We start from the raw sequence: 26,403 nt of genomic DNA on the forward strand, positions 1-26,403 counted from the left end.
ATACAACTTTCTTCAGCAGCTCACCCTCCTAGGAAACAGACTTTTTGGCAATTAGGCGAAGACTGTACAGCAAACTCTCGTAAGAGCCAAAACACCCTCACAAATGTTTCAGCTGCCTTTTCTAAATCCAAGGCATTTTTATTTGACATTTAAGTCATTGATTCCCTGGATGGGGCAATGGACTGACTTGTATTGGCTGAACTCCTAGCCTCCTTACAACAGAGCTTTTACTAACTGGTGCAAAAGCTCTCCGGACAGGAATTTTTGGACTGTCCTGAAGATCTCCCCCAGTCAGCTCCTGCTGTGCCTAGAGCATTTTTTGTGTTTTAATGTATTAATTAACATCACGGGTGAAGAATCTTGTTATTCCAGAGACTGCCCTGTGCTTATCCTGTTACAGAGTTGGCTAAATAGTATATATAAAAGACACTTGTAAATAGTCCATAGAAATGAAATCTGCCAAAACAGTTATGTAAGACAGTTGTCTGAATATGATTAAATTACACGGAAAACACCTCACTATCTTACAATGATCAATAGCAATGGATCATGCATACACTGGAGAGACCTCACAGGACCATGCGACAGCTGGGTAAAAGAATGCAGCAGAACAGCAGTTTGGGGAGTCGCAGCTAATGCAGCTAAAGACATCGTTGCAAGGACTCTCGCAATGGAGACTCGGCACCATCTGGAAGTGACAAACCATTGTGTTCAAGCAATCTGCTTCCCTGGGTGTTACCATATGCCAAGACCCCCTAAAAGCTAGGGATCTATTTTTTAAAAAACCTCACTTTCTGTCAATGTCCCTCCAGGAAGCAAACGCCGCACCGTGCCTGTGCTGTCTGCTCCTTGTTCCTCTTCACTGTCCCACTGACGCTGCATGAGCACAGCCAGCTGCGACTCTCACTCCTTCCTCTGCCTGCTACATCTTGCCGTCGACAGCCTCGTCCCACCCGATCCAGGCTTCTGTCTATGCAACCAAGAACAAACCAGCCAAACCTACTGTCTGTTTCAACAGAAACTTCTGAAGATTTAAAAAAATACAAGTCCAGCTGCTTCCTTTCTTCTTATTCTTCGTACCACCTTTTCATTATACTCATCTTGGTGTTCGGGCATCCTCTTCCCACAGTTCCTGACCCTCACCAAATGGCAACAGAAATCTGACAGCCAGTCTTAGAGTTGCTCTTTTCCCCTTCCCAACTCCAGGCTCTTAAATGTAATTTTTCCCAGCCTGGCACAAGACAGTAAACCTCCAACTCCTACTCTTCTCCTGCTCTCCTCCCCTTTCTTTGCCCTCAATAGCTGATGTACAGGAGTAAGCGAGTCTTCTCCAATACAAGAAGCACTTGCTTTTACCAGTAAGGTTTTACCTCCGTGCAAAACTAGACGGGTTCCCGGCACCTCTGAAGGAGACACCGCTTGAACTTTCCCGTCAATAGCCAACAGGTAGCAGATAGCAACAGGTACAGACGGAGCTCTGCTGCAGCAGATCGCAGACCCTCTGACCACACAACCTTCGTTCTTCTGGAACCGTACCTCACCCACGCACTCTCCCTCATATTTTTACACTTCCTGTGTGACAGGATATCTGCTTAATTTTTTTGCTTACAACTGGACTTCTTTCTTGTACCCACTGTCTGGTTACTTTTTAAATCACCTGCTATTCCACAGAAGTATTACTTCTGTGAAAATTACACACTTCCTTCCAATAGTTTGACATAGAGCAAAATAACAAATTAATTTGTAAACAGCAAAACGAGACTATCTCCTTCGCAGACTGTAATCCTGAGGAACTAAAGATGAAAAGTCTACAACAATGGATACTTCACATGTTTATGTGCTCAGAGATTCTTGACACTTTTAATAGCATCACAGACCCACTTTTGAGCCACATTAGAAGTATTATTTATGATTTTTAACTCCAGCTCCTGTACCACAAGACTTCCAGTAACAAAAGAGAATTGATTACAAACTGAGAAATAAAATAATAATTTAAAAAAAGTACTCTTTAAAGTTGTTGTGTAGGGTTTTTTCATAAAAGTTTTCAGTGATTCTCAAAAATTGTTTATGGCTTCACAAAACTTTCTATCGCATTATTCATTTACACACTCAAAATAAGCTGAGGTTTACTTATTCTTCAGGTTTAACAGTTTGATTACATAAAGCAAGCTATTTCAAATCCACATCCAATTTCATACCATAAATCTCTTCTTTAGCAAGGGTATACAGTCACAGAAAAGTACTCCATGGATAACTAATAGTGAGAAATCTAAATGCTTCACTGGCCTATAGCTAAGTTTTTGAAACCTTATTTCATGCCATCTGTGATGCAAACTAGATCTCACCTAAATCTCCTCCCCGCCCCCCAAACATTTGTTGTTAAAGCAAGTTATGTAAGAGAAAAATTCTATTTTGAGTCTCAAACTACTATTAGTTACCTAACACACAGAGGAAAACAGCATGCCTGATTCTAGGTGACCTAGCTTTGAAAATCATAGCATCCTAGAACAGTTTGGGTGGTAAGGGACCTCCCAGCCCACCCAGTGCCACCCCTGCCACGGGCAGGGACACCCTCCACTAGCCCAGGTTGCCCAAAGCCCCATCCAACCTGGCCTTGAACACTGCCAGGGAGCCAGGGGCAGCCACAGCTTCTCTGGGCACCCTGTGCCAGGGCCTCAGCACCCTCACAGGGAAGGATTTCTGCCTCACATCCCATCTCCATCTCCCCTCCTGCAGCTTCAGGCCATTCCCCTTGGCCTGTCACTCCCTGCCCTTGGCACCAGCCCCTCTCCAGCTTTCCTGGAGGCCCTTTCAGGTCAACCAAACATATTACTGTATGGTTGTTCACATAGACGTAAATCCCTCAGCCTTTAATTGTGACTGCCTCTATATCTTTACCGGCTAACCTACAGTTTGTGAAAAGGCTGGAGCAGCTGGGTGCTGTTTGAAACGCCAAGGCAGCAAAGGACGATACGCTCCCTGCGCAGGCACCGCCGGACCAATGCAGTTAGCTGCAGCAGCCCTGGCCAGACCCATCAGGGACGTGGCATGCAGCACCTCCTTGGCCTCAGAGGAACACTGTCACTCTGATGCTTGTGAAGAAATTGGAAGAGAATAGCCAGCAGCATCTTTTTTCATATGTGGGCACACCGGCACAGACTGAAAAGACCAGCCAGAGGACCTCCCCAAACTCGATCCCTCCAAGAAGCCCGTTAAACTTTGGCAAATACTAACTTGTCCATAAGGATTAGCCTGGGATGTTCGAAGAGCAAGTCACTAGAGTTCCACTGAGTAACTACGTCAAAACTTGCCCAGCAGCTGGACTCTCAAGGAGGTAGCTTGATTAAATAATTAATGATTTATTACCCCTGTGTTCAGTATGTGAAGGCAAAAGCTCTCACCACGACATTCTATTTCTTAATTTGGGAGAAGTCTTCAGCTGTTTATTTTACAAAGTAAAACTGTGTATTACACAGCCCTTTAGTCCTCATGTTAAAAATGAGAATACAATTTGATTATTTCCAGGGTGCTTATTTTAAGGTAATAGGGACCAAATTTAATGCTTATTAAAAAATAAAACCTGAAGGCAAAGGCAGTTATAATTTGGGAAGTTCCCATTTAAAGATAAGGAAAATGGTGGTAGGAGCTGGTACAACGCTGTGTTAAGGTAAGGTCTAAGAGACTTCTGGGATTACAGTATAATTTTGTATGTCATTTAAATAACAGTGCGTTTTTATTCCTCATTGTCGTGGAGGCACATTTAAAAACAAGTATTTAACTGTTACAGAATCATCTCCCGAAGTCCAGAGAGACAGTTTGAAACCGCAGGTATAGGATGAATTTCCAAAAAATTATTTTTCAACAGCTGTTAGCTGCAACTTCCATCGTTGTGGAAGACTGGTGAACATCCCGTTCACAAACAACTCTGTAGCAAGAGGAGCACCAAGCCCATTTACCTACCTAAGCAGACCTCTATTGTCCCTGGCACGCCTGGGTTTGGAAGGAGAGGAACTCCTGCTCACTACTCACGTTACACTTTTGCTCTTGCTTAGTCTGTGAATTCACTCTAAAATGCAGCAGAAAAATCACAAACCACTATTAGTGCTTGACATTGCCCAGAGGCGAGGAAAACTTGAGCAGGCTATAGTTCAAAAGATATCAGCATTACCAAGCATGGATAATTCTTAATGGAGGAAGGAAACTGGCAGTAACAGCACCACAGGGGGGAAATTAAAAACAATTATAAAACCCAAAATCAGTAAGCTTTGCAGGAGAGTTTAAAATGCCACATGAGAAAGCTTCTGTAATTCTAATGAAAAGCGGTCTTTTTTTTTCTCTTTTTTTTTGATCAGGGACTGCCTGCCCTATTTTTGCCTGAAATTCTGACCCTTACAGCTCTCAGAGATGACCATGCTAAAATAACATTTCTGTGAACATCATCCAAAATAATCCTACGCAGGAAATTAAAATCAGTAGCATGATAAAGTTGAGAGCCTTATCTACATGAGAATTTGCAGTCACTGTCGTTGGCAAAACTGCTTTGGTATGAGCAATGGTTGGACAATTTTGTCATAAAATTTATTTTAGACAAGACAGAGAATTTACCTTGATGTTTGCATCAAAAGTGAGAAGGAACACAAATCTTTAACAAACACAAATACCTATCTCCAAAGTTTTAGCCAGTCATTTAAATTGATTAGAGTGTAAGAATAAAAATGAAAACAACATTTAAGGAACATATCTGCATTCTCAAAACCAAAGAAATTTTCCAGGTCATATTTAATATTTCCTAGTGTAGAAAAAAGCTACATGTCTTGCTCTTGAATGAAATATTCTAGCTTAAGTATTAAAAATAATAAAAACACATAACCCTGATTTAACTGTAGATAAAATGCTTTTAAATAGCTAAGATGTACGTCCAAGACATAATAAAATACAGGCACTCGTATTGAGCTATGTAAACTATGATGAGCCAGAATATGTTTTCCTCTAAAGAGGCTGAATAGGAGAAAAAAAAAAATAATTCAAGATCATGTGGGAAGATGAAAGCAGAATAAAAATGCTCAACAGGTTATTGAGAGGTATAATTTAAGTTTAGAGATGTAGATGTTCATCTTCTGTAAGACTGGGTCCCAACAAAGTTAATATAAAAATCCTAATAACTCTAAGAAAAGAATCTTGACAGAAAATGTATAGGTTTATGCACTGGGTCTCAAAATTAGCAAAATTTAGGGACTAAACACTGGAGTACTGACAGAGTCGGCTGCATCCTTTCAGCCAGCTAACAGAAGTTTCTCACTGAAGGTATTTTAGAGCCCACTCATCCTTTTCCTACCCTGTCCTGAAACAATTTTTAGAATGGATGTAACATCACAAACCAGGGTGTTAGACAAATATTTGTCACACAGGTAAAACAGGGACTTGGTCCTGGGCAATCTGCTCTCTGTGACCCTGCTCAGGCAGGGGGTGGACAGATGACTTCCACAGGTCCCTTCCACCCTCAACTGTTCCACGATTCTGCGAAAACAGAAGCCCGAAGTCCCGCATAAGAGGACTCTCAAAGAAGAAACACTTAAACCAGTCGAAAATACTGAATTATACAGCCTCCTAAAGTAGATTAGAGGGATTGTTCTTTGACCTCATCTGTCATCTTCCTTGGCATAACAAAAATTGCTGACAGCAGATGTAGTGATTGGTATTTAGAGGGCTTTGAAGTTATTTTGGACCTCAGATAAATAAACAGAAGAGGCAACAAGGGACAGGACCATTAGTGGTAGCTGATAAAAGTATGTGGAAGTAACAATAACCTTGCAAATGGGAGGCAACAACAAAGTATAACCCTCCAAACACAATACCATGAATGAAGTTGAGGACTACGGGTGCAAGGACAAGGTATTTGAGGTTTGCCTTATGGATGCTGCACCGAGTTCTGTTTTAACACCATCAACTTCACAATAGATCTCATGTTTGAGTTAATGGGTGCAGATAGGGTGAGGAAAGCCAAGGTACCCTGTTCCCCAGAAATGATGGCAACTAGGTACAGCACTGTTAGGTGTTTTGAGGATATTTCCCACATAGATCGGGGACATATATTAACAATTGCAAATAAACAAAAATAAAAGCCTTGCCCATAAACCTCTGGTTTTCTAGACTGAAACCCCTACTACTTAGAAAACAGAGAAGAAATCTTTAATAATTTAGATCCCATCCTTGAACCTGACAAGCTTTGGTTAAAGCCAAATGATCCTGACTATCTAACATAAACTATGGTCCAGGGGAAAAAAAAAAAAAAAAAAAAAGGATCATCTAGAAGACTTTTCTGAGGAACTGACTACAGAAGTGAGTGCTTACAAGGAGCAGAGATGAACCAAACTGAAGAAACACTTATACATAATAATGCATCAGAGAGAGTTTGCTTTAACAACTTTCTCCTGAAAATCTGAAAGAATCAGGTTTTTCTTCTAAAGGTCCTGGGTCTCTGGCTCTAAGATGCTGGTCAAACTCTTCCAGTGCACCTCTAATGATAGAAAATCATTTTAATTGATGATGTTCCTTCCTCATGTAGATGACACTTTAACAGCACTTGAAACTTCTACAAACTGCAAACAGAGCAGAAACAGAGAGACAAATTTAAACCACTAAATTTCAGTGATTGAGGTTGTTGGGAGTAGTTTTCGGTTTTTTGTTGTTTTTTTGGGGTTTTTTTTGTTTTTTTTTTGTTTTGTTTTCTTTTTTTCTTCCCCTAAGGATTCAAAGAATATTTAGAGAATAATGGAGAAAATTATTCTTCCTAAGAAGGAAATTACTATTATAAGGAAAAAGGGCAAGACTCTGGAGTAATACAGTCCTCTTTTCAGTCTTCATGTTTTTGTATCACTTTACTCAGAACCTGGAGGTTCAAAGATCTGTGACGAGGAAATGTCAGTTAGGTCCAGCATGCCAGCTATGATACTCCTGGTAACAACAGTGGACACCACACAGCTCATCTAGCTGTATGTAGAGAAGACAACTTGGGTGAACTTCTGTGAGGATGACATATGCTTAACTCGCACAATGTACCAAAAAATTATGTAGAAACAAAAAAAGACCTCAAGACTTTGGCAGCAAGGACCAAATTTTGTCCTGGAAATGTGATCTGGACAAGGTGATATGAAGTAGAATGAAAAAAAAAAAAAAAAACATCCAGAACTGCAACATCTAGTGAAAACTGGTAGTTTGGAATCTATAAAGGCAAAACTTAATGTTATTGCATTTAGTGACTGCAACTGTTTTTAATCTAAACTTACTGCCTGTAGATAGGTCACAGAAATACTGAAAAATCAACTGAATTCTCATAATTTTCCATAGGCTACTTTCAACTGGGGAGAAATTATTTATGAAGAACTGTTTTTTCCAAACACTGAATAGTAACAGTCTGTTTCTACATGCTGCTTGCTGCACATAATGCTCTGGGGTGGAACGGATGCAAGCAAACTGTGTGTAGGCAGATGGATCTGTGATTGCACACAAGACTACCATACTGGGCTCAGGAGAGTATTACTGGAACCCACGACCTGACAATAGCTGTGAAATGGCTCACTTGGTGCTGTAATGTATGGAAGATAGCGTGCTAATTTAGATCTGCCAGGGTCAAGATTTGTCCTATAAACAATTGTAGTAACAGAGGAAAAAGAACAGCTCTGTATTCTTACAGCACATACCTACTGAAATCTGAGCTTGGAAAGGCTGTGTGTCCAAAGCTACCGTTCTTTGCAAATCTCGGCAATCTGTTAATTCCTATTCCAGCGTACATCAGATCAACTCTACGTTTGCTTTTCTACAGGACAGCAATACGTAATTATGTCTGTGTCTCCAGTCAACAGCTTTAGCTATTTAAAGTCAAGCTTAAGTCATGGGTTGAAAAAAAGAGAAAAAGAAAAATCTGCAGATAAAACTTATGGATGGGAAAGAGAAAAGTACGATTTGCTCATTTGTTGCTGAATGGCTTTGTACTCTGGGGTGTTGTGGGGCTCAACTGTTCATGGAGCCCTGGCATTACCAGTGGCAAAGAACTTTTTTTCTCCTTTGTATCCAGCCACCTTTTTTTATGCTTTATTTTGGTTTTGAATCTTGGCATTTTAATCCAGATTTTTAAGACTCTAGACGAGTTTACTGCAACGAATTCCACCACTGCTCACATCAGGTGGTGCTAACCAAATGGGCAGCAGGTTTATTAAGAGTTCTTCAGCAGCTGCACCAGCTTGGAGGTCCACTGCTGGACACGGATGATCTACGCTACCTCTGCAGGTCTTACACAGTTGATCACAAAGTACTTTGGATTGTATACAGAGTAGAATTGAGGTAAATATAATATAATAAATATAATATAATATAGTAAGATGAAAGTTGTGAAAGAAAACTACCCATTTCACAGAGTGCTTAGTTTGCAAAATTGTGTGGGACTCGCAGCTACTTCTGTACCTTCTCAAAAGTTACCTCAGGTTGCCTGGAACTGCAGAACCCTGGGTCCTTTTTCTAAAAATACACAAGCGACAATGCACAGAGTCAACTGCTGCAAGAATGCCATCTCTCACAAAGATGACACTGTGTATACAAAAGATCGTGCTGCTGGACAGAGAACAGCATTTCTCAACGGAACTGGCTGAGGTAGTACTAATTTGAAGAAATAAACTATGAGGAATTGCCAGGACCATCAACAACAACCTCTTTCCCCTTTAAGGACAGAGCTTTACTATACAGCTAAGCTAGTGATTAATTGTTGCTGGAATTTGTGCTCATTCTCCCCTCCTTCCAGCTATAAAAACTTACCGCTCCCCCAGGGTCAGCACTGGCACTTGCTTGACCCTTCAGGGAGGAATCCTGACAGAAACCCGACCATTCAAATGAGCAGATCAGAGGTCTCTCTGGGCAGGGAATGGTTTGTGGCTCATCTCTGCTGCTGAAGATCTGATGAAAATCAAGACATGACTCTATTAAGGTAGGCATCTGACTCGCCTTCTCTGGAGAACAGGCAGTAGTGGAGTACACCAACGTTTCCTATGTTTTTACATATTAAAGGGCTGTTTCTGAGGGTCTCTTGAAAGTAGGCTCAATTGTTAGAAACTGCACTTGGGTTCAAGGACATGCATATTTTGATTTCTACCTCATGACAGTCTTCTGCTGTATAGGTCTTCCAAGCCACGAGACCCTGAAATTCACAGATTGATTCCAGGCTGTGCTGACTTAACCAGAGAGCATAAACCAGTGCACCTCCGTCACGTCACCTGCTCTTGGACACAGGCAGGAAGGCCCCAGCAATACTTCTGTTGCCGAGTGCTGAAGCTGTGCTGGAACGTGAAAAACGGTAGCCTCCAGAAAGCCTGGTGCCGAAATCTAATGGACTGTGTTACAGTTACCAAAAAAAGAGTAGCTTCTCTTCTTAGGGCTCTTTGACTGCAGAGCAGAAGACAGCAAGGCTGCCATGGGTCAGCTGCGATGGAGAAAATGAAGCTGCAGAAAGCTCACTGAAGAGTTATCCTCCTCCAATGCATTCCAAAGGCCAACTTTTAAAGATTTTTTTTTTTTTAAAAAGGTGTTCCTTCATTTTCATGTAATGATTACGAAAAGTGATTTAGCACATTTTATTTTCTGAATAATCTATAGCCATTAAAAAGATGACTTGCTTCCCTCTTAAAACATTCTTGTAGTTTTGTAATTACACTTTCTGTATTTTTTTAATGTAACTTTCTATTTAGTTTCCACTTATCTCTCTGCATTTCAATCCTGTCATTTCAGTTACTGTTAATCAAATATAGACCCCAGTATTCCTACCATTTTCTAACTCCTCTAAAACACGTTTGTGAAATTAAACCCTCCCCCATTATGCTAGCTTTTCAAATTTATCACAGTTAATCATAGGGCATATTCCCAAATAATTTCTGAGGTTAAAAGATTGCTTTTGACCAAATAATTCCTCACAAAATTTATATAAATGAATTAATGTGGAAAATATCTACACAGATTGCAAGAAGTTTGTTATTCTAATTTCATTTATCTGGCATAATGAAGTTTTCACCTATCTAACTGCACATTAAACTGGATGAATTTCACTTGTAATGACACCAAATATACCTGTTATCTTTAAAAGGCAATTGATACTGCTAATAATGAAAGTATAATTCATTTAGTAAGGAAGAAAGACCATCCTCAGGAAAAAGAAAAGCATTGTACTTCATTAAGAAATGTTACACTGGAAAATTCATTTTATATGAAAAATTATGAATAAACTACAGCAGTAACAGATAGTGCTGATTTTTAAACTAGAAATCAGACATAAAGTGTTTCTAGTGGTGTAGATTGATACTAATTTCTCTGTGTTTACATTATCTTAACCTGGGAACATAGTAAACTCAGTGTGATTTGCTAGTTTTAGTTCTGACAACTCTGACAGGTGGAGTTTTTTAATTATTAAACAAATAACCGTTGGATCTTTTCCACTTCTTTTCTTTATGTTGCTATTTATAGAAAGCATTTAAAAACCCCTAAGCTCTGAAAGTCTGCTGTGGATTCTTCTCAAGCATTCAGTGTTGGTCTAACTCTAACAAGTCAAAGCCACTGACTTAACCAGAAGACAATTAGGTCAAAACTTTCCATTTTGTTGTAGCTGGTTAAAAAATTAAAAATGTGTGTGCGTGCGTGTTAAAAAGTAAGAGTCACTTTTTCTGAAGTAGTCATCTTTAATTGCAATTCAAATGAAATACTGTATTTATTTGAAAAATCTTTTTATTTACAGATGATGTGCTTTTTTGAAAGATAACAGCGTAGGGTTGTGGGTATTTTAACAGTGACTAACTACCTTCTAGAATTAAGACTTCGATGTTGGTTTTGTCTGTGGAACCATCCCTAGCATCTTTAAAGCACAAGTAATTTAGATGCATAAAACATGAATTTTGCAGAGCAGACAAGGCAGCTAATGTGTAATTCTAGTTTTAAGTATTCCATTTACATTACTTCTTAAGGAAAAAACTGTATCCTCCTAGAGAGAAGATGAAAGCTGCAGGTTATCTTAACTTTGCTTATGTGGAAAATACTTAAGGAAAATAGCCTGCATATGAACTTAAACTTCAATGCTTTGGATACTTTCTGTACAGAGTCCTCTCTACTCCATAGCTTTTCTAAACAAGGAAATAGCTTGGAAAGGCTCCTGTCCAGTATGACACCTCTCCTACTTCTAACTTGAGCACTGTTGTGCAGCTTTGCTTAGCAGGTAAGTAGCTAAGCTTTGTAGTTTAACAACATCAAATGAGGGAGTTACTAAAACTTGAAAGAGGAACTGTTTAAAGAAAGTGAAAACTCTGCTTTTTTGCTATGCTCTCATATTTTTCAATCCCCTAAAATGTTCATGGACAAATCACTCCCATATTAAGAAAAAGAGAGAGCAGATGCATGCAGTACCCAACAAATTGTTCTGATCACCTTGTTTCGACGGACATGGAGTTCCTTCATGCATTAGAACTGTAAATCATTTATTATTTCTGCATTTTCTGTCTGCACCAAGTGCCAAGTAGGTTCATGAATTACAAGCTAAATCTGCTATCTTATACTCAAGAGACTGGGAATGTGTACAGAATCACTTGCCATGACTCTATATTAGCAGGATGGGCACTGAGATGCTTCTATAATTTGCATACTTGCAATTTTCTCTCTCTAACACACATTTACATAGTTTGGGTCCATCTTATGAATTGTGCAAGATCTTATTTAAAACTGTAGTCATCAGATGATAAAAAAAAGGCTGTAATGAAACAAACGTTAGGGGTCAATAAAGAAATACCTATCCAAAACCTAGCCGTGTACGTAGGAGAATCCTACCAGGGGAAAATTTACCCTAAGTGGAACTTTAGTGCAACTACCTCAAGATTCACTTCTCCAGTGAATCTATACTTCTATGGTAATACTTTAACTGTCAGTAACCAAAATATTTGATTTTTTATTCACAAAAAATAAAAATCCAGTCAATATACTCAACTACCAGTTATTCCAGTCTTGTCCACTTCAGAAAAATAATCTGTATTATAGCTCCCCGCTTGTTTCTATTCAAAACTTACCTGTTACAAGCTCTTTTATTTCAGCATCAACAGATTTTCTCAACAATCGCAAAAGGGCAGGTATGCCTCCAACATTCTTCATTGCTATTTTGTTTTCATCAGTAGACTTTCCGTAAACAAGGTTTCTCAGTGCGCCGCAAGCATTCTTCTGAACTTCCAGGGCTCTGTGATCCAAGAGATCAACCAGGTGCTTGATTCCTCCTAGCCTACATACCTAGAAAATGGAATGTCGGGAACATCAGCACCCATCAATTTCACCCATTTCACTTTACAGATTTAAAAGGCTTTTATTTTTACATGTACAGTACATGCCATTCTACTCCAAGAAGAAATATTGTTGGTCAATATTAATATACCTTGGTGTTACACTGTACTGAAAATTCCTGTGAACCACTCACATCCTTGTTGAAAAGGCTGATGGACATTTTCAGATATTTGCTGTGTTCACAGAAGAACTGTTAATGCTAAAGTTTTGTTTCCCTGTAATGCAGTTTTTAAAGCAATTTCCTGTATCTCAGAATGTCTTTTTGGGGAATATTAGAAATAAGAATTTGCAAATATTTAAATGCCAACTTTTACACTTAGCTACACATACACACACGCACACAAATCAGTTAAATCAGCATATATCCAGTCCTACTGGCGTATCTGAGGTTCTTTTTAAAAGGAAGGTCTACTCTGCAGAAATTTCGTAAAACAAAAAGAAATTTTTATATTGTTTGCTGTAAAGCAGGTTAGTTGCATTTATTCTTTGTTATATGTTTTTTAAAAACTTTAACATTGCGTTTTGAGCTCTCATTTCCATGTAGTCCTTTTCTTTGTTCAAAATAACTTACAGAAATTATAAAAGATTAAAGTATTTTATAAATCTGTAATATTTACTAAAAAAAAATTTAAAGAGATAACTAAATATTATTACTTATAAGATTAATGTTAATTTTAAATTAAAAATCACCACCAAAAGACTACCAAAATACTTTCTATGAACTGTTTCAAAAAATATCAGCTATTTTGCAATGTAAGATTGATCTACTATAACCTGGTATTATTTTAGCACAGGACAATAACTTTTGTGCCATACCATCCATAGAACATGCCTAATGAAGTTGGTATTGGATCTCTTTAAAAACCCCACAGCTACAGCAGCTAAACTGCTGCTGCCCTAAGGAGGGGATCCCATGGTGAAAAGAGATACACACCATCATTCCTGAATACTTTGCTTATACAGGATGTGGTTCTGGGCCAAACAGCTCGATGTAAAACATAACAGTCCTAAGGATTCCCCAGTTCAGCATTAAAAGCACTTTTAGAGGCCCCTTTTCTATTCTAACCCGTATAATGAGTAGTTTGGCAAGCCACAAGGCTATTTGAAATACATCCATGTGTACAAGTTTTCATGGATTTTTGGTTTAAAAAGGTCAGTGTCTTTCACTGGCCATAACACAAGAATAATAAAATTATTCTCAATGAAAACATAACTGAGATTTAGCCAAATCATTTTAAAGTCATACTTTGAAAAACATGAAATACAAAAGCAGTCCTCAAATAAGGCTTTACTGAATTTGGCACTAAAATAGTTATGATCCTTTCCTATTCCAGATAGTTTCTCGTGCTGACCTCTGCTTTGAAGGGAACAAGAATGGCAACTTTCCTATTGCCACAGATACGATCATGTTTTCCAGACATGCTGATCCCTACCCACCATCCCAACTCAAGGGACAGCTGCTTCATAAGAGACTGAAAGCTTCATCAGGAGACACTGACGTAAGGCTGCTTTCCCAAAAGCGCAGGAATATGCTTTTCTTCTAGAAGTCAGGCAATTGCATTCTATCTGCCACAGCGTTTGAAGAATTTCTAACAGCTGATTATTCCCATGCAAAAGAAATAACTGTGCCAGTACACAGATCTCCTCTGTTTGAAAAGGAGAAATTTTCTCTTCCAAAATTCTCACACTAAGTGGAAGGCAGGCGACATTTACAGTTGTCTCTGACTACTGTAACTTGTCTTCTAAATCAAAAAGATCTTTTTCTTTGGATAAGGTTTTATGAGCTTGATTATATAGAATCATAGAATTGTTTAGGTAGGAAAAGACCTTTTAGATCATCCAGTCCAACTGTTAACCCAGCACTGCCCAGCCCACCACTAAACCACGTCCCTGAGCACCACATCTACACGTCCTTTAAACACCTCCAGGGATGGTGACTCCACCACTTCCCTGGCAGCCTGTTCCAGGGCCTGACAACCCTTTTGGTGAAGAAACTGTTCCTAATAGCCAATCTAAACCTCCCCTGGCACAACTTGAGGCCGTTTCCTCTCGTCCTATCGCTTGTTACTTGGGAGAAGAGAACGGCACCCACCTCGCTACAACCTCCTTCCAGGGAGTTGTGGAGAGCGATCAGGTCTCCCCTCAGCCTCCTTTTCTCCAGGCTAAACAACCCCCAGTGAAGAAACACAAGATCCCTTATAGATGAACACATGCAAATAAATAATATCCCAAGAATTCCTAAGTAAGCTGCCATATCCCTTATAAAATAGCAAGAATACCTACAAATCTGTCTACATCCAAGTATCACTGTGATCTTTACCAAAAGATCAAAACCACCACCATCCTTTCATCTGCCTTCCAGCAACAGTGAATTGTGTTGGGCTATCTTCTTATAAAAGTTGCACCAATTTTTTATTAACATAAATAATATTTATACTGAAAATAACAGATCACATATATATTATATGAATGAAAAAGCAAGTTCCTTCAGATCAATAGCTCATAGCTACTCTGCAAAAAGAGCAGCTCTTCACATGCAATTTCTAGAAATTTCAACAATAATCTGAATTTTCACTCAGATGTATCCTTCCTCCGCATCATATTGACATAAATACTATCCTCTATGTATTTCTAGCGTTGGATTTTTTTCCTTTGCTTGACAGCTCACTCATTCCCTACGATGCCTTAACATATCTTGATCAAAACCAGCGTAAAGCCTTCCAAAATTCTTGTTTTTCCTAGTCTCTAGTCATCAACAGGTTACACAAAAACAGGCTCTGGTAAACATACTTTACAGTTCTGCTAGATTACACAACTAGAATGTGAAATATTTTCATATAATTTCCATGCAGCCTCTTATGACAGGAAAAAATATATGCGTGCATGTGTGTGTAATTACACACACACCTAGGTACTTCAATATTATCATACAACTGGTACAAAGCGAAACACAAAAGGGTCCAAAATACTGTGTTATGACAAAAAAAAAATCCCAAAAGAGGCAAGAGGTCTAGTTTTTCTCTTCCAGTTTCCCCAGGAACAGCAATGCCCTCGGCACAGTACCTCCATTTTTACTTTGTTATCCCCGAAGCACAGGTGCTGAAGGTAGGCAGCTGCGTTCGCCTGGACCGACGGGAACTGGTGTTGAAGCATGTGAATGACTTCAGGCAGCTCTGGATCTCGCCAAGCGAACTCCCTTCGTTAGATGAACGCATTCAAGAGAAGGCATTAGTTATAAATGTAGGTTTATTTACTAAGTAGAACAAGTAAAACAAGTGTTTTTCAACAATTTTGGTTTTGTTCTGGAGCATCAGGGCTAGGAAGAAAACCAGGTATGTTAGAGTAACTATGAGTCACATCACCTTTTAGTCTTCAATTGGAAAAGGATGCTTTATATCCTATGTTCTTCAGTTAGCCTGTTGTTGATCACACAAATATGTATATATACTAAAATTACACCAACTCAAACACTGCAACCTATATACATCTCCAAAAACTTAAATATATAATGCAACAGATATCCACTTGACAATGCTGCTCAGGTGCATCTCTTCCACACCTTTTTTTCCTCAGTGCGCCATTATACTTCAACAAAAGCTGCACGGCCTGAAATTTCATCATCATGATCAGATGCAGGAAGTTTGCATAATTTGAGTTATTCAGGGACTATAAACTTAAAATCATTAAAATCAAATCTCCTTCATTAAAAAAAATTATTTTGCACAGACAAATCCTGGAAAAGTCATTAAACATATCCATGCCCAATTCACAGATTTAGAAATATAGCCATTAATATTTGCTGGGCTATAGTCCTTCTGTATAGTTGGGGGCAGGGGGGGAAGAAAGTAGTATCTAAGTTTTCCCATGCTCAAAAATCCAAATAATTGAAGAAAAAAAAAAAAAAAAAGAAGGTGGTCCAAGAATAGGACTTGGGGAGCTATTCAAAGGCTAATGCTAGCCTGGCCAGTCGGGACTCCTTGGGATTCCTACAGTCACCAAAAAGGGAAAGTTCAGTTATGTGCCTGCTTTGAACTGCTCAACAACTTAGAGGATTATTTCTCCATACTAATGACAGGAAGACCTTAGGGAAAGCTACTTTTCTAATAAAACTAGTAGCTTTCTGAATGCTCCCTCACTCTTATTCTAGAGTGATGCTTTAAAGTAGCCCAGTCTGAGGCTATTGTAACGCACTAACCTAACCTCTGAAATAGCATTATATGCAAATCAGAAACTGAAACGGGTTAAAATGTAAGGTAAAAACTATTCCGCTGCGAAATTACAAGATAAGAAGATGCATCAACAATGAAAACTGAGTCAGAGTTTCTTTAAAGTTTCTTGTTATGAATGTGAAGCATCCCTGTTTTAAGTAACGTTTCTTGTAAGCCATCCCAGAATAGGCCACGAGTAGCATGCAGCTAGCAAACGTTACTACTTAGAGGTAAGATTCTCCTACTAACATCATTTAGATGAATGTACCATTCAGTTACATAAAATTAATCTGGTCTCTAAACCTGCAGCACGTGCAATATGCTTTCACAACCAAGGAGCGTTCAGAAGATGAGCTGGCAATCTGAGGACGGACTGGACTCTCTCGCAATCACATCCCCACCCTGAAGATAAACAGTGCCGTAAATCCCTCCAAGCTTTGCACGGACTGGGTTTTGATACTCCCATTTTAAAATACAAGGGTTTAATCAATAGTGTTGCTAATAAACTGTAATGATGATATTACACTTGTCACACGCCCACACTGCGTACATACATTTACAGCATAAAACTAGTAACTATTTTAAAAATATGAAGGTGTATTCACTTTCAAAATGGTACATTTATGTATCATTTTTAAACTTAAATTGTTTTGAAATTTAAGCAAGCTGCTCATGAAAAATTCATTCAAATAAATTACGTATGTACTTACTAAGTTTCAAACCCTGATTCCCATTCCCATAAAGAGAAAACTTACTACAATATTACAGGTTGCTCTGTAGAGTTACTCAAAAATATTTGGAATAATCCAATCAATTCTCATCAAATTTATAAGTATTTCCTGTAATAACTTCTACATGAAAATAAACACAGAAGAAAAATGTAATAACTAATAAATGCATAAAAGTTGGTCTTTCTTACCGTAACTAGTAGACTGCATTTATTACTTTGGCTATAAAGTTATAGATCTTAATATCTAAATTAGTCACGATCACTTGAACAACGCAAAACTGGAATATGCAGGAAGTGCCATATCTACTCAGGGAATGCATTAAAAATCTTATTACAACGAATACGTATGATTCTTGAAAGCATAAATGGACTTGCCTGGGGTCTTTCTGAATGCTGTCTATGGATGGAGATCGCGTGGTCCCATCATCGGCAGGCGTTGCGTGCTGCAACCTGTTATAACCGGACTCTGACAGTCGATACTGCATTGACCTGTAGGGTTCCGCATAGGTAGCTGTTGTGTTCAGAGCATAATTATTTCTTTGGTATGTGAGTGTGCTACGCTGACTGGATGATCTTTGCAGATTTCCGACTCCTAGTATAAAATCAGTATTAAAACAAACTGGGTAACAAATGGCTATTGAAAAGAAGAGGCAATACTTGGTTAGAAGTGTAAGAAAAAAAATAAAAATCAGTTTTGAAAAGGTGTACAGTGCTCAATGTTGAAAGCTGTCGCCAGATTTAAGGGAGCAATTACTCAATGTCCCAGGGAAGACAGAGAGGTTAGTTACAGAACTAAAGGTCTGGTGGAATCAGGCTTATGCCTCAGCTTGCCTCAACGCGTATTTAAAGTAAGAAACGCATCTTGTGCTATTGAGCAGAAATCAGGATGCAACATGTTTTCAAGGTTTATAATAAAATTAAATTACAAACAGCAACATCAATTTGCCAACAGTACTAAAAAGGAAAAATAAACAAAAATATTTATAATTTATATGATATTTTCCTTCTCCCAACTACACGTACATTTTCCCTGACAAAAAGCTAACGAGAGGAGGAATTCAAGGATTAAGCTGGTCGTTTCAGAAACAGGAACGTGTATCTTAACAGAGCCATTGTGGTAGCTTTTGTTCTTCCAAGGTAAGTGATATCAGGTAGACAAGTAAACAGAGAATTCCAATTTCTAGTTATATTTCCTCAATGACACAACCTGATGAACTTGATTTGTTTACTCTAGGTTGTAGAAGACAGGAGAATTGCAAAAACTGTTACCTCCTTCAACATTCCATACCCTTAGTATTTCAGTTACATTAAAAAAAATTAAAAAGCAATGTTCAAATGTGTGAAAACATGACATATAAATTGGATACTTCTCTATAAATATTTCTAGAGAGTTACTAAGTTAAATAACACTAATATTTTGAGAGTTTATGGAAATTACTCGACTATACAAATCATTAATCAACCTTAAAGAACAAACTGCACTACAACATGTATTACATTTCTCTTTACAGGGCTACGAAGATGATGAGGGGCCTGGAGCATCTCTGGTATGAGGAAAGGCTGAGAGAGCTGGGTCTCTTTAGCCTGGAGAAGACTGAGAGGGGATCTGATCAACGCTTATAAATATCTAAAGGGTGGATGTCTAGAGGAAGGGGCCAGACTCTTCTCAGTGGTGCCCAGTGACAGGACAAGGGGCAACGGGCACAAACTGGAACACAGGAAGATCCATCTGAACATGAGGAAAAACTTCTTCCCTCTGCGGGTGACCGAGCGCTGGGACAGGCTGCCCAGAGAGGCTGTGGAGTCTCCTTCTCTGGAGAGATTCCAAACCCGCCTGGACGCCATCCTGTGCAACCTGCTCTGGGTGATCCTGCTCTGGCAGGGGGGTTGGACTAGATGATCTCTAGAGGTCCCTGCCAACCCCTACCAGTCTGTGAATCTGTGAATTTGTAAAAATCAGTTCTAATACTAATTTAATGTCTATGCACTTCATAATATACAAGTAGCAATTCTCTGAAACACTATAGAAATATTTCAGTTTCAATATATGATCTTCAGATATAGTATTTTAACATTATCCTTTGCTGAGAAGTTGGGTAAACCCAGTATTTTTACTGTGAAAGACGGGGTAGGTAATTTAAGTGTGCAAACTATCATTTTACTGTAGTGATGAATAAAGAAAAAAATGAACGAACTCAATTTGTAAGAGAATGCTGCACAGAGAATGTAAGAGGAAGCAATAAATTTTTTGTGTCATGAAATACGCTTTGCTTGGATGTACCTAAGTGTGTGATATCAGACAGAAAATAACCCTAAGCTGACACTGATATATAGCTCCAAGTATTGCATGCAAGCATCACAAAAGCTTTTTAATTCCTGCTGGTTATTTTAAGTCCTTCAAACCTAGTTTCTATCTCTGTTAATTTATAATATCTAGCTTTTCCTTTTAAACTGGCATCACATCTCTCTCATATGTTCTCCTATATGCCATAGGTTCCAGCAAAATTCCAGTAAGTAAGTAAAGCACAACTTTGGGACACAGTTGATGGAAGAGCTTTGGAAGCCCTTTACCCACCTGACCCCGTTCGATACAATGCCGACTGGGATCCCTGGTGGAGCTCAACTGTTCCATGGTTCGGACTGCGGTACACTGGACTGTAGTAAGTTCTGCCTTCATAGATAGGGGTGATGTGCAAGTCAGGAGATACCGTTGATCGTAATTCTTGTCCTAGCTGACTGTGTTGACTAGCATATGAACTCCTCAGGCCTAAAACCAAGAAGAGGGAAATAAGTACATGGCCCATATCAATTAAAAACAATAAAGCTGTCATGCTTGAATCTTTCTTCTTTTAGACAAGAAAAGGTGTCAGGTATATCTACAGTTATAAAGATTTATTCATTAAACTTCTTTCCATTATTAAATGAGCCATACTGAAAGACTCTTTGACAAAACAGCATTTCTTTGATGAAAAGTTTTGTCCGTACACTGACAACTTTAAGTTTTCCAACTCAATCTTTTTGGTAGCTTTTATAGTAGAAAGTCTAAAACGTACAGAGTAAAAGCTAAGTCAGCACGTGCAGTTCACAGAATCAGCAATGACAAGGTAAGGTGTGAACCTGACAGAAATCCAGCTGTGAAATAGGGCACAGCCTAAAGGGGGTCATAAACTTGGAAATGAAACAATACCCAGCAGTAAGAGCAAAAGTCTTCTTGGTAGTGGCAACAGAGCTTTCAGCGTGTGGAGAAGTCTTTATAAGGTTTAAATAGCCCATGATGTGTATACATATTACTATGCTGCAGCTGTATGAGAAGCTGTTTTTTCACCTTGCCTTTCAGCTGTCCTTCCCAAGTTCCTTTTAACTTATCTCATCTCTTCAACTTAAATTCCTCAGCAGCAGACGTCCTGCTACCACTTTTGCAGTGCTAGATCCAAGTACATTATTGGCAGAGGTACAGAACAGCTCTTCAATAACAGCATTTTGAAGAGCACTGCACAAGTTCAGACTTGCTTCTCCCTGCAAAGGTTCCCCCTCTATCTGCTCCGTGAAAACTTCATTCATGCTGCCTAGAATTTCTTTCTGTGCATTCCGGTGTGTTACTGTACTTCTGTAACCAGCACTGATCTATTTTCCCCTTACTATTTTGCTAACTGAATTAGCAACCAATCTCCTATTAAGTTCACTGTTGCCATCCTGATTAGGAGGTTAGTGCTACAGTCTTAATCCTGCGTTTCTTCTTTTTCAGCCCTGGAACACTTTTTGACATACAGCACCACCCCTCCCGTTGCACGCTTTCTATATACTTTGCTTCCTGGTATTGGTGCTGTACTAACTAGCTACCCTCCACCAACTGTCTCATCTGTTTTTAATGTTTTCATTTAAAGCATCCTAGTTCCCCCATTTTCTAAGTTATGCTTCCAGAGTCTACACAGAAGCGCTAATATACTAAACCGGGTAGTAGAAAGAGATAGTTAGAATTCAGTTAATTCTGAGAGTAGTTCACCATTTCCTACGTGAGTTTTGTCAGCTTCTGTGCTACTCTTAGAACTGACGGTACAGAGCTTTTGCAACTAAGAGGATGCATTCCCCCAAGGAATAGCTCTTCTGCGCTCATTGGTTTCTCCCCCGCCCTTACTCTTAAAAAAATTCTTTTGGAAGCATTTCAGAATTGCTGTGTTTCAATACTCGTCTGTAATCTCCCACACTTCTCTATCATCTGTTTCACTGCCTTACACACTCCTAACTGACAGTCTCCTTGGCCGAACCTAAACAAGCCTCAGATGCTCATATTTAATAAAACGTAAGCCACACCCATATTTATTTTCAAACTTAGTTTACTGATGTATTATATAATTGCTACATAATACTTTTGCCACCTACACCAACTTGGTGATTGAATATTAAACTACCAGGAAAATTCTCTTTAATTTTGAAAAGCTTTTAACATCTGTATTCCAGTCTCTTGAATTTTTACTTCCTTCCTTTGAAACAATTACACAATACTTCTCCTTTTGCCTCTGAGATTTACCTTGCCATGGGGTCCCCTTCCACTCTCTGACTTTTCTTTACTGCATCCTGCAATGGCCTAATCTCCCCTTTGCTCCTTTTGAACCCACTCCAGTTCCTTCTACTCTTAAGATTCTTTGTTTATTCATGATTTCACCAGTTTTGTTCTTTTAATTAAATTCTTCAGAGTAAAGATGACCAAATAGATTTCCCATGTCCTACAGTAAATAAGTGTGACAATCACATACATCCCACTTGGTCTCAGACCAGCATTTCTCATGCTTCCCTTCCTAGACTGCTAGCCTAATTTTTTCAGTCTTACAACATAATTTATTGTCATCTTTCTTGCCTAAAATTATATGCAGAGTTTATCTACAACATTTACTCACTACATCAAATCATAAATTGTTAACAGAGTTAGAAGAAAGCTAGCAAAATAATTATGTAACGTATGGGTGGTATAGCCAAGACGAACACATATTTAAATATTTAGTGATTCACAAATTCAAGTAGAGCATAAAAAACAGCGTAATTTTGGGGTTTAAAAGATATTTTTTAAACTATTTTATAAAATTATTACTGTTTTGTCCACTTCAGTGTTACCATTGCAGGCGCTGCAGCTTTAGCAGCTATGAAAACAATAGAATATGCTAAGTGAACTATGCAAAGGTAACGAAACGATGGAGATTGCGGAACAACTTCAAAATACAATTAAATAGTGATATTGTCCCGGTTTTGGCTGAGATAGAGTTAATTTTCTCCCTAGTAGCAGCTATAGTGCTGTCTTTTGGATTTAGGATGAGAACAACGTGGATGTTCTGGTTGGTGCTGGGGGATGTTTACACCAAGTCAAGAACTTTTCAGCTTCCCGTTCTGCCCTGCCAGGGAGGAGGCTGGGGGTGCACAACAAGCTGGGAGGGGACGCGGCCAGGACAGCTGACCTCAACTGGCCCAAGGGATATTCCATACCACATGACATCATGCTCCGTATATAACTGGGGGGAAGCTGCCTTGGGGGTTTAGACCGCAGCTCAGGAACCAGCCGGGCCATCAGTGGTCTGTGGGTCGTGAGCAACTCTGCTGTGCATCACTTGTTTTGTATATTCTTTTATCACATTATATTATTATTATTATTCTCTTCCTTTTCTGTCATATTAAACTGTCTTTACCTCAACCCATGAGCTTTACTTTCCCCCCCCCCCGATTCTCTCCCCCATCCCACTGAGGGTGGGGGGCAGTGAGCGAACGGCTGTGTGGTTGTTTTAGCTGCCGCCCAGGTTAAACCACAACAGATGTGTAACCAAATGTATCCTGCATACAAATATTTTTCCCCCCAAAATCACAGACCTGTTCTATCATAATGTCTGCCAAGGAAACCTTTGGGGGTCTCACAGGTCATCACCAAGAAAACACATCCATAGGTGGTGAAAATAGAGGGACTTCACCAAAGCAAAGCAGGCAACCGGACCTACACCTGCAAGATGATGATGCGATCTCCTGGGAAGACACTCATCAACATTTCAGTTTTCCCAGACATGCACCACACGGATACCCTTCCTAGAGACTGTAAGCGCAGGAGGGGGAGAGGACCTGATCACATATCCATCCTCTCCTTCAGCTTACACAGCAGGGAAGAGTTCTGGATTATACTGAAGGCTGCTACGGTACCAACCTTCCCCCCATGCAAACTTCCTCTCAGAAAACTGATCATATACAAATTTGAGTTTAAGATTTCAGGTGTTATATTGAACTGTTTCCCCTAGAGAAACATGAAAACTAATTTATACTAGAAAATTTAAGGTTTTTTATAATGCTGAGGGATTCTTACTCATAGTTTGCAACATAGAGCACAGGAAAGTCATACCATTTCAAGTTTCCTGGAAAGATTACAGTGGAGATGGCTATAAAATAAGATGCTCTCTAAGCTTGACTACCACAGTTGCTAATCACTCCCCTAATACTAAAAGCATTAAATTTAAAGCATCTGTTAATGAATTACTGATTCACTATCCCAATAACTTCTTGTTTCTAAAGATGTATCAGTTCACCTGCTTAGACAAGGTGATATTCTCAAGCAGTGGTATTTGTAAAGTACCTTAACAATATTTTAAGAGTACAAGATTGCTGTTACATCACAAATTATGCAGCCCACTGGACAGCATTCATTTAAGCTTCTGAATAGCCTGTCACATCAAACTGATTTCCACCCTCTGCTTATCAAACTGGTAGATTACTCTGTCTTGAAGAGAGGTGAGGGAGAAGACACCTTACACCTTTTGCTGAGGAATGAGAATATTTTACAATTTCCTGCAGTATAATAGTTTAAAAGAAAAAACAGACATTGCAGTCTGTTCAAAAGAGCATATGGTCTAACTGCAAAATCACCTTGTCTGTGCTCATTTAGATGAAGGTCAGAATAAAAACAGTAACACACAGAGAACACAAAATGTAAAGTAACTGCGCCTTAATAAGAACTGCCTCTCAGATGAATAGATTCTACCTTTTAGGGCTCTATTTTAAGCTAATATTACAATGGTTACCCTATATGTAAGTTGAAGTACTTTGATATTAGGGAAAAAAAGACTAAAATTCAGTTGTACTACGTTACATGTTTTAAGAAAGAACTAGACAAAAAACTAGTTTCAGCCTAGTATCTATTATTTAGTGTATAACCTGCACATTCCTTTAAATGTACTTTATCTTAGAAAATATTGAAATGCCTCTGTTTGGAAGACTCAGAATTTCACTTAGCTACTTAAAACATATGATTTAATTTGATGCACGGCTAGCAATCTAGTAAGTAAAGAAAAATACGGTATTCTCAGGGAACTTATGGTATGATTAATACGTAGTGTTTGACATCAGTATTTACAACTGATTTGATACATCCACCACAATTATGTGCTGCGGCTACAATGCTTCATCCATAAAAAAAACTATTGCATTACTGGTTTTCCACAGTTGTAGGTTTGTGCCAAGTTTTAAGCTGCATCTTTACCTTTTTACTAACCTGTAAGGCTATCTGGACGTGGAGGGACCATTCTCTCGTATACATCATACTGCTGTCCATACTGTTCAATGTCATGAATTGTTCTTTGCAGTGTTGTACCCAAATGCTGTGGAACTGCAGTCATGCCGGAACGCTTTGGGGACGAAGATCCCAGCTGAGTTTGGGATGGTGAAGCTACTCTGGTTTGTACATCAGCAAGGGCGAGAGGAGAGCCAACTCTGACCGATGCTTGGTATTGGGAAGTCCCGCCATTGGGATTTGCTGCCTGTCTGGACGTGACCGAGCCGATCCGTCGCACAGCCGTTGGGGAGGCAGGTCTCTGTGCAGCATACGGGGATGCTGCCCGCTGTGCCGGCAGAGTAGTGGATGAATATGCGTGAGAAGTAAGGGATCTTTGCTCAGTGACTGGCGGAGAACCATACCCGCTACCCAGAGACGTTCGCAGCGACCCCCTCGAAGGGGAAACACCCGTGCTGACCATGTAAGAGGGAGACTGCGCTCTGGATGGGACTGAACTGACACGTCTCATGACTCGGTTGGTAGCAATATTTACTGAAGGCTGTTTAAAAACAAAAACATTTATTAGTTTTATCATTTTGTCCTGTAAGACAGAGAAGTCACCAGGAAATGCACACAATTCAACAACATATAAAAGGAGCTGAAGAATAGCTTTTACCCTAACCATCATTCCTTCCAGTTTCCCTAAATAATAACTTTTTTCTAACCAGTATTTTTTAATATATAAAAAGGCAATTTCACATTAAAAACCCTTCCATTCCTCATTCTTATCTGGCTTTCTATGTTAATATGCACCTATGCTTTCTTTCCTCACTACCACTTTGGAAATTCAGGAACAGTCATGCAAAGAGTTCTAGAAAAAGCTAATAAAGTTTTGTCGATTACTATCTTACTATCATTCTGATTAATGAAAAAAAGAGGGGGTAAAAAGCCAGAAACAGCAGAGGGTACAGGAAGACAAATACCATTTCCCTTTAAGCACTAAATTTACATACAGGCTAAATTCTCGGGAGGTTTCCCCTAGTATCACAACTGAATTTTGAATGATACTTTCTTGATATAGTATCAGCAGCATACTCTGCAGTCAGGAACCCTCAGAAGTTTTACTTAATTTCAGCTGCAGTGAATGAACAAGATCACATATGTGCTGATTTCAGCAAACAAGTCTATGTCTGCTGCAAGCCATTTCTGCTTTTTAACCAGTGAAGGTGTTAAATAAGTGTTATTTAGTAACATTAATTCCAGCCTATACGAAGGTAGGTGCAGCTATACAATTATTGCGTTTAGAACTGTTACAGACAGCGTACAGACAGAGATGAAGTGTACTATTTTGAGCATACCTGGACTGATGTCTGCCCTTCAGCTCGTGAGCTTCTCACCAAATGGTTATTAGCAGTTCCAGTAAGGGAATGCTGCTGTCTGTTTTCTGATTTGCTCAAGTTTTGGCTGTTATGGAAACTGCTTACTTCCTGGTAACCACTGTCAGAGTAAGAATTCATCTGCGTTGAACTTCTTGAGTTACCTACAGACCCTGTAGATACGAAGGCAGCGTAAGAATAAAAGCACTGACCAACTTCACA

The 26,403-nt window shown here is 39.1% G+C and overlaps 1 protein-coding gene across 11 annotated transcripts in view; it reads right to left on the minus strand.

The window, feature by feature from the left end:
* Positions 1–26,403, minus strand: part of PKP4 (plakophilin 4) — a 102,248-nt gene that overhangs the window by 15,525 nt on the left and 60,320 nt on the right. For 6 of the 11 annotated variants that reach the window (XM_054829108.1, XM_054829105.1, XM_054829113.1 and 3 more), the window contains 6 exons: positions 26,164–26,354; positions 24,806–25,364; positions 19,865–20,056; positions 17,665–17,881; positions 15,415–15,547; positions 12,087–12,300 (listed from right to left, as the gene is read on the minus strand). In XM_054829108.1, coding sequence (XP_054685083.1) covers positions 12,087–12,300; positions 15,415–15,547; positions 17,665–17,881; positions 19,865–20,056; positions 24,806–25,364; positions 26,164–26,354 — 1,506 coding nt within the window. Of the gene's footprint in view, positions 1–12,086; positions 12,301–15,414; positions 15,548–17,660; positions 17,882–19,864; positions 20,057–24,805; positions 25,365–26,163; positions 26,355–26,403 lie in introns of all 11 variants that reach the window. The other 5 variants (XM_054829110.1, XM_054829109.1, XM_054829106.1 and 2 more) reach the window with 2 other exon arrangements.

This window comes from Grus americana, chromosome 6 (genome assembly GCF_028858705.1).
Source record: "Grus americana isolate bGruAme1 chromosome 6, bGruAme1.mat, whole genome shotgun sequence".
NCBI classification, from domain to species: domain Eukaryota; kingdom Metazoa; phylum Chordata; class Aves; order Gruiformes; family Gruidae; genus Grus; species Grus americana.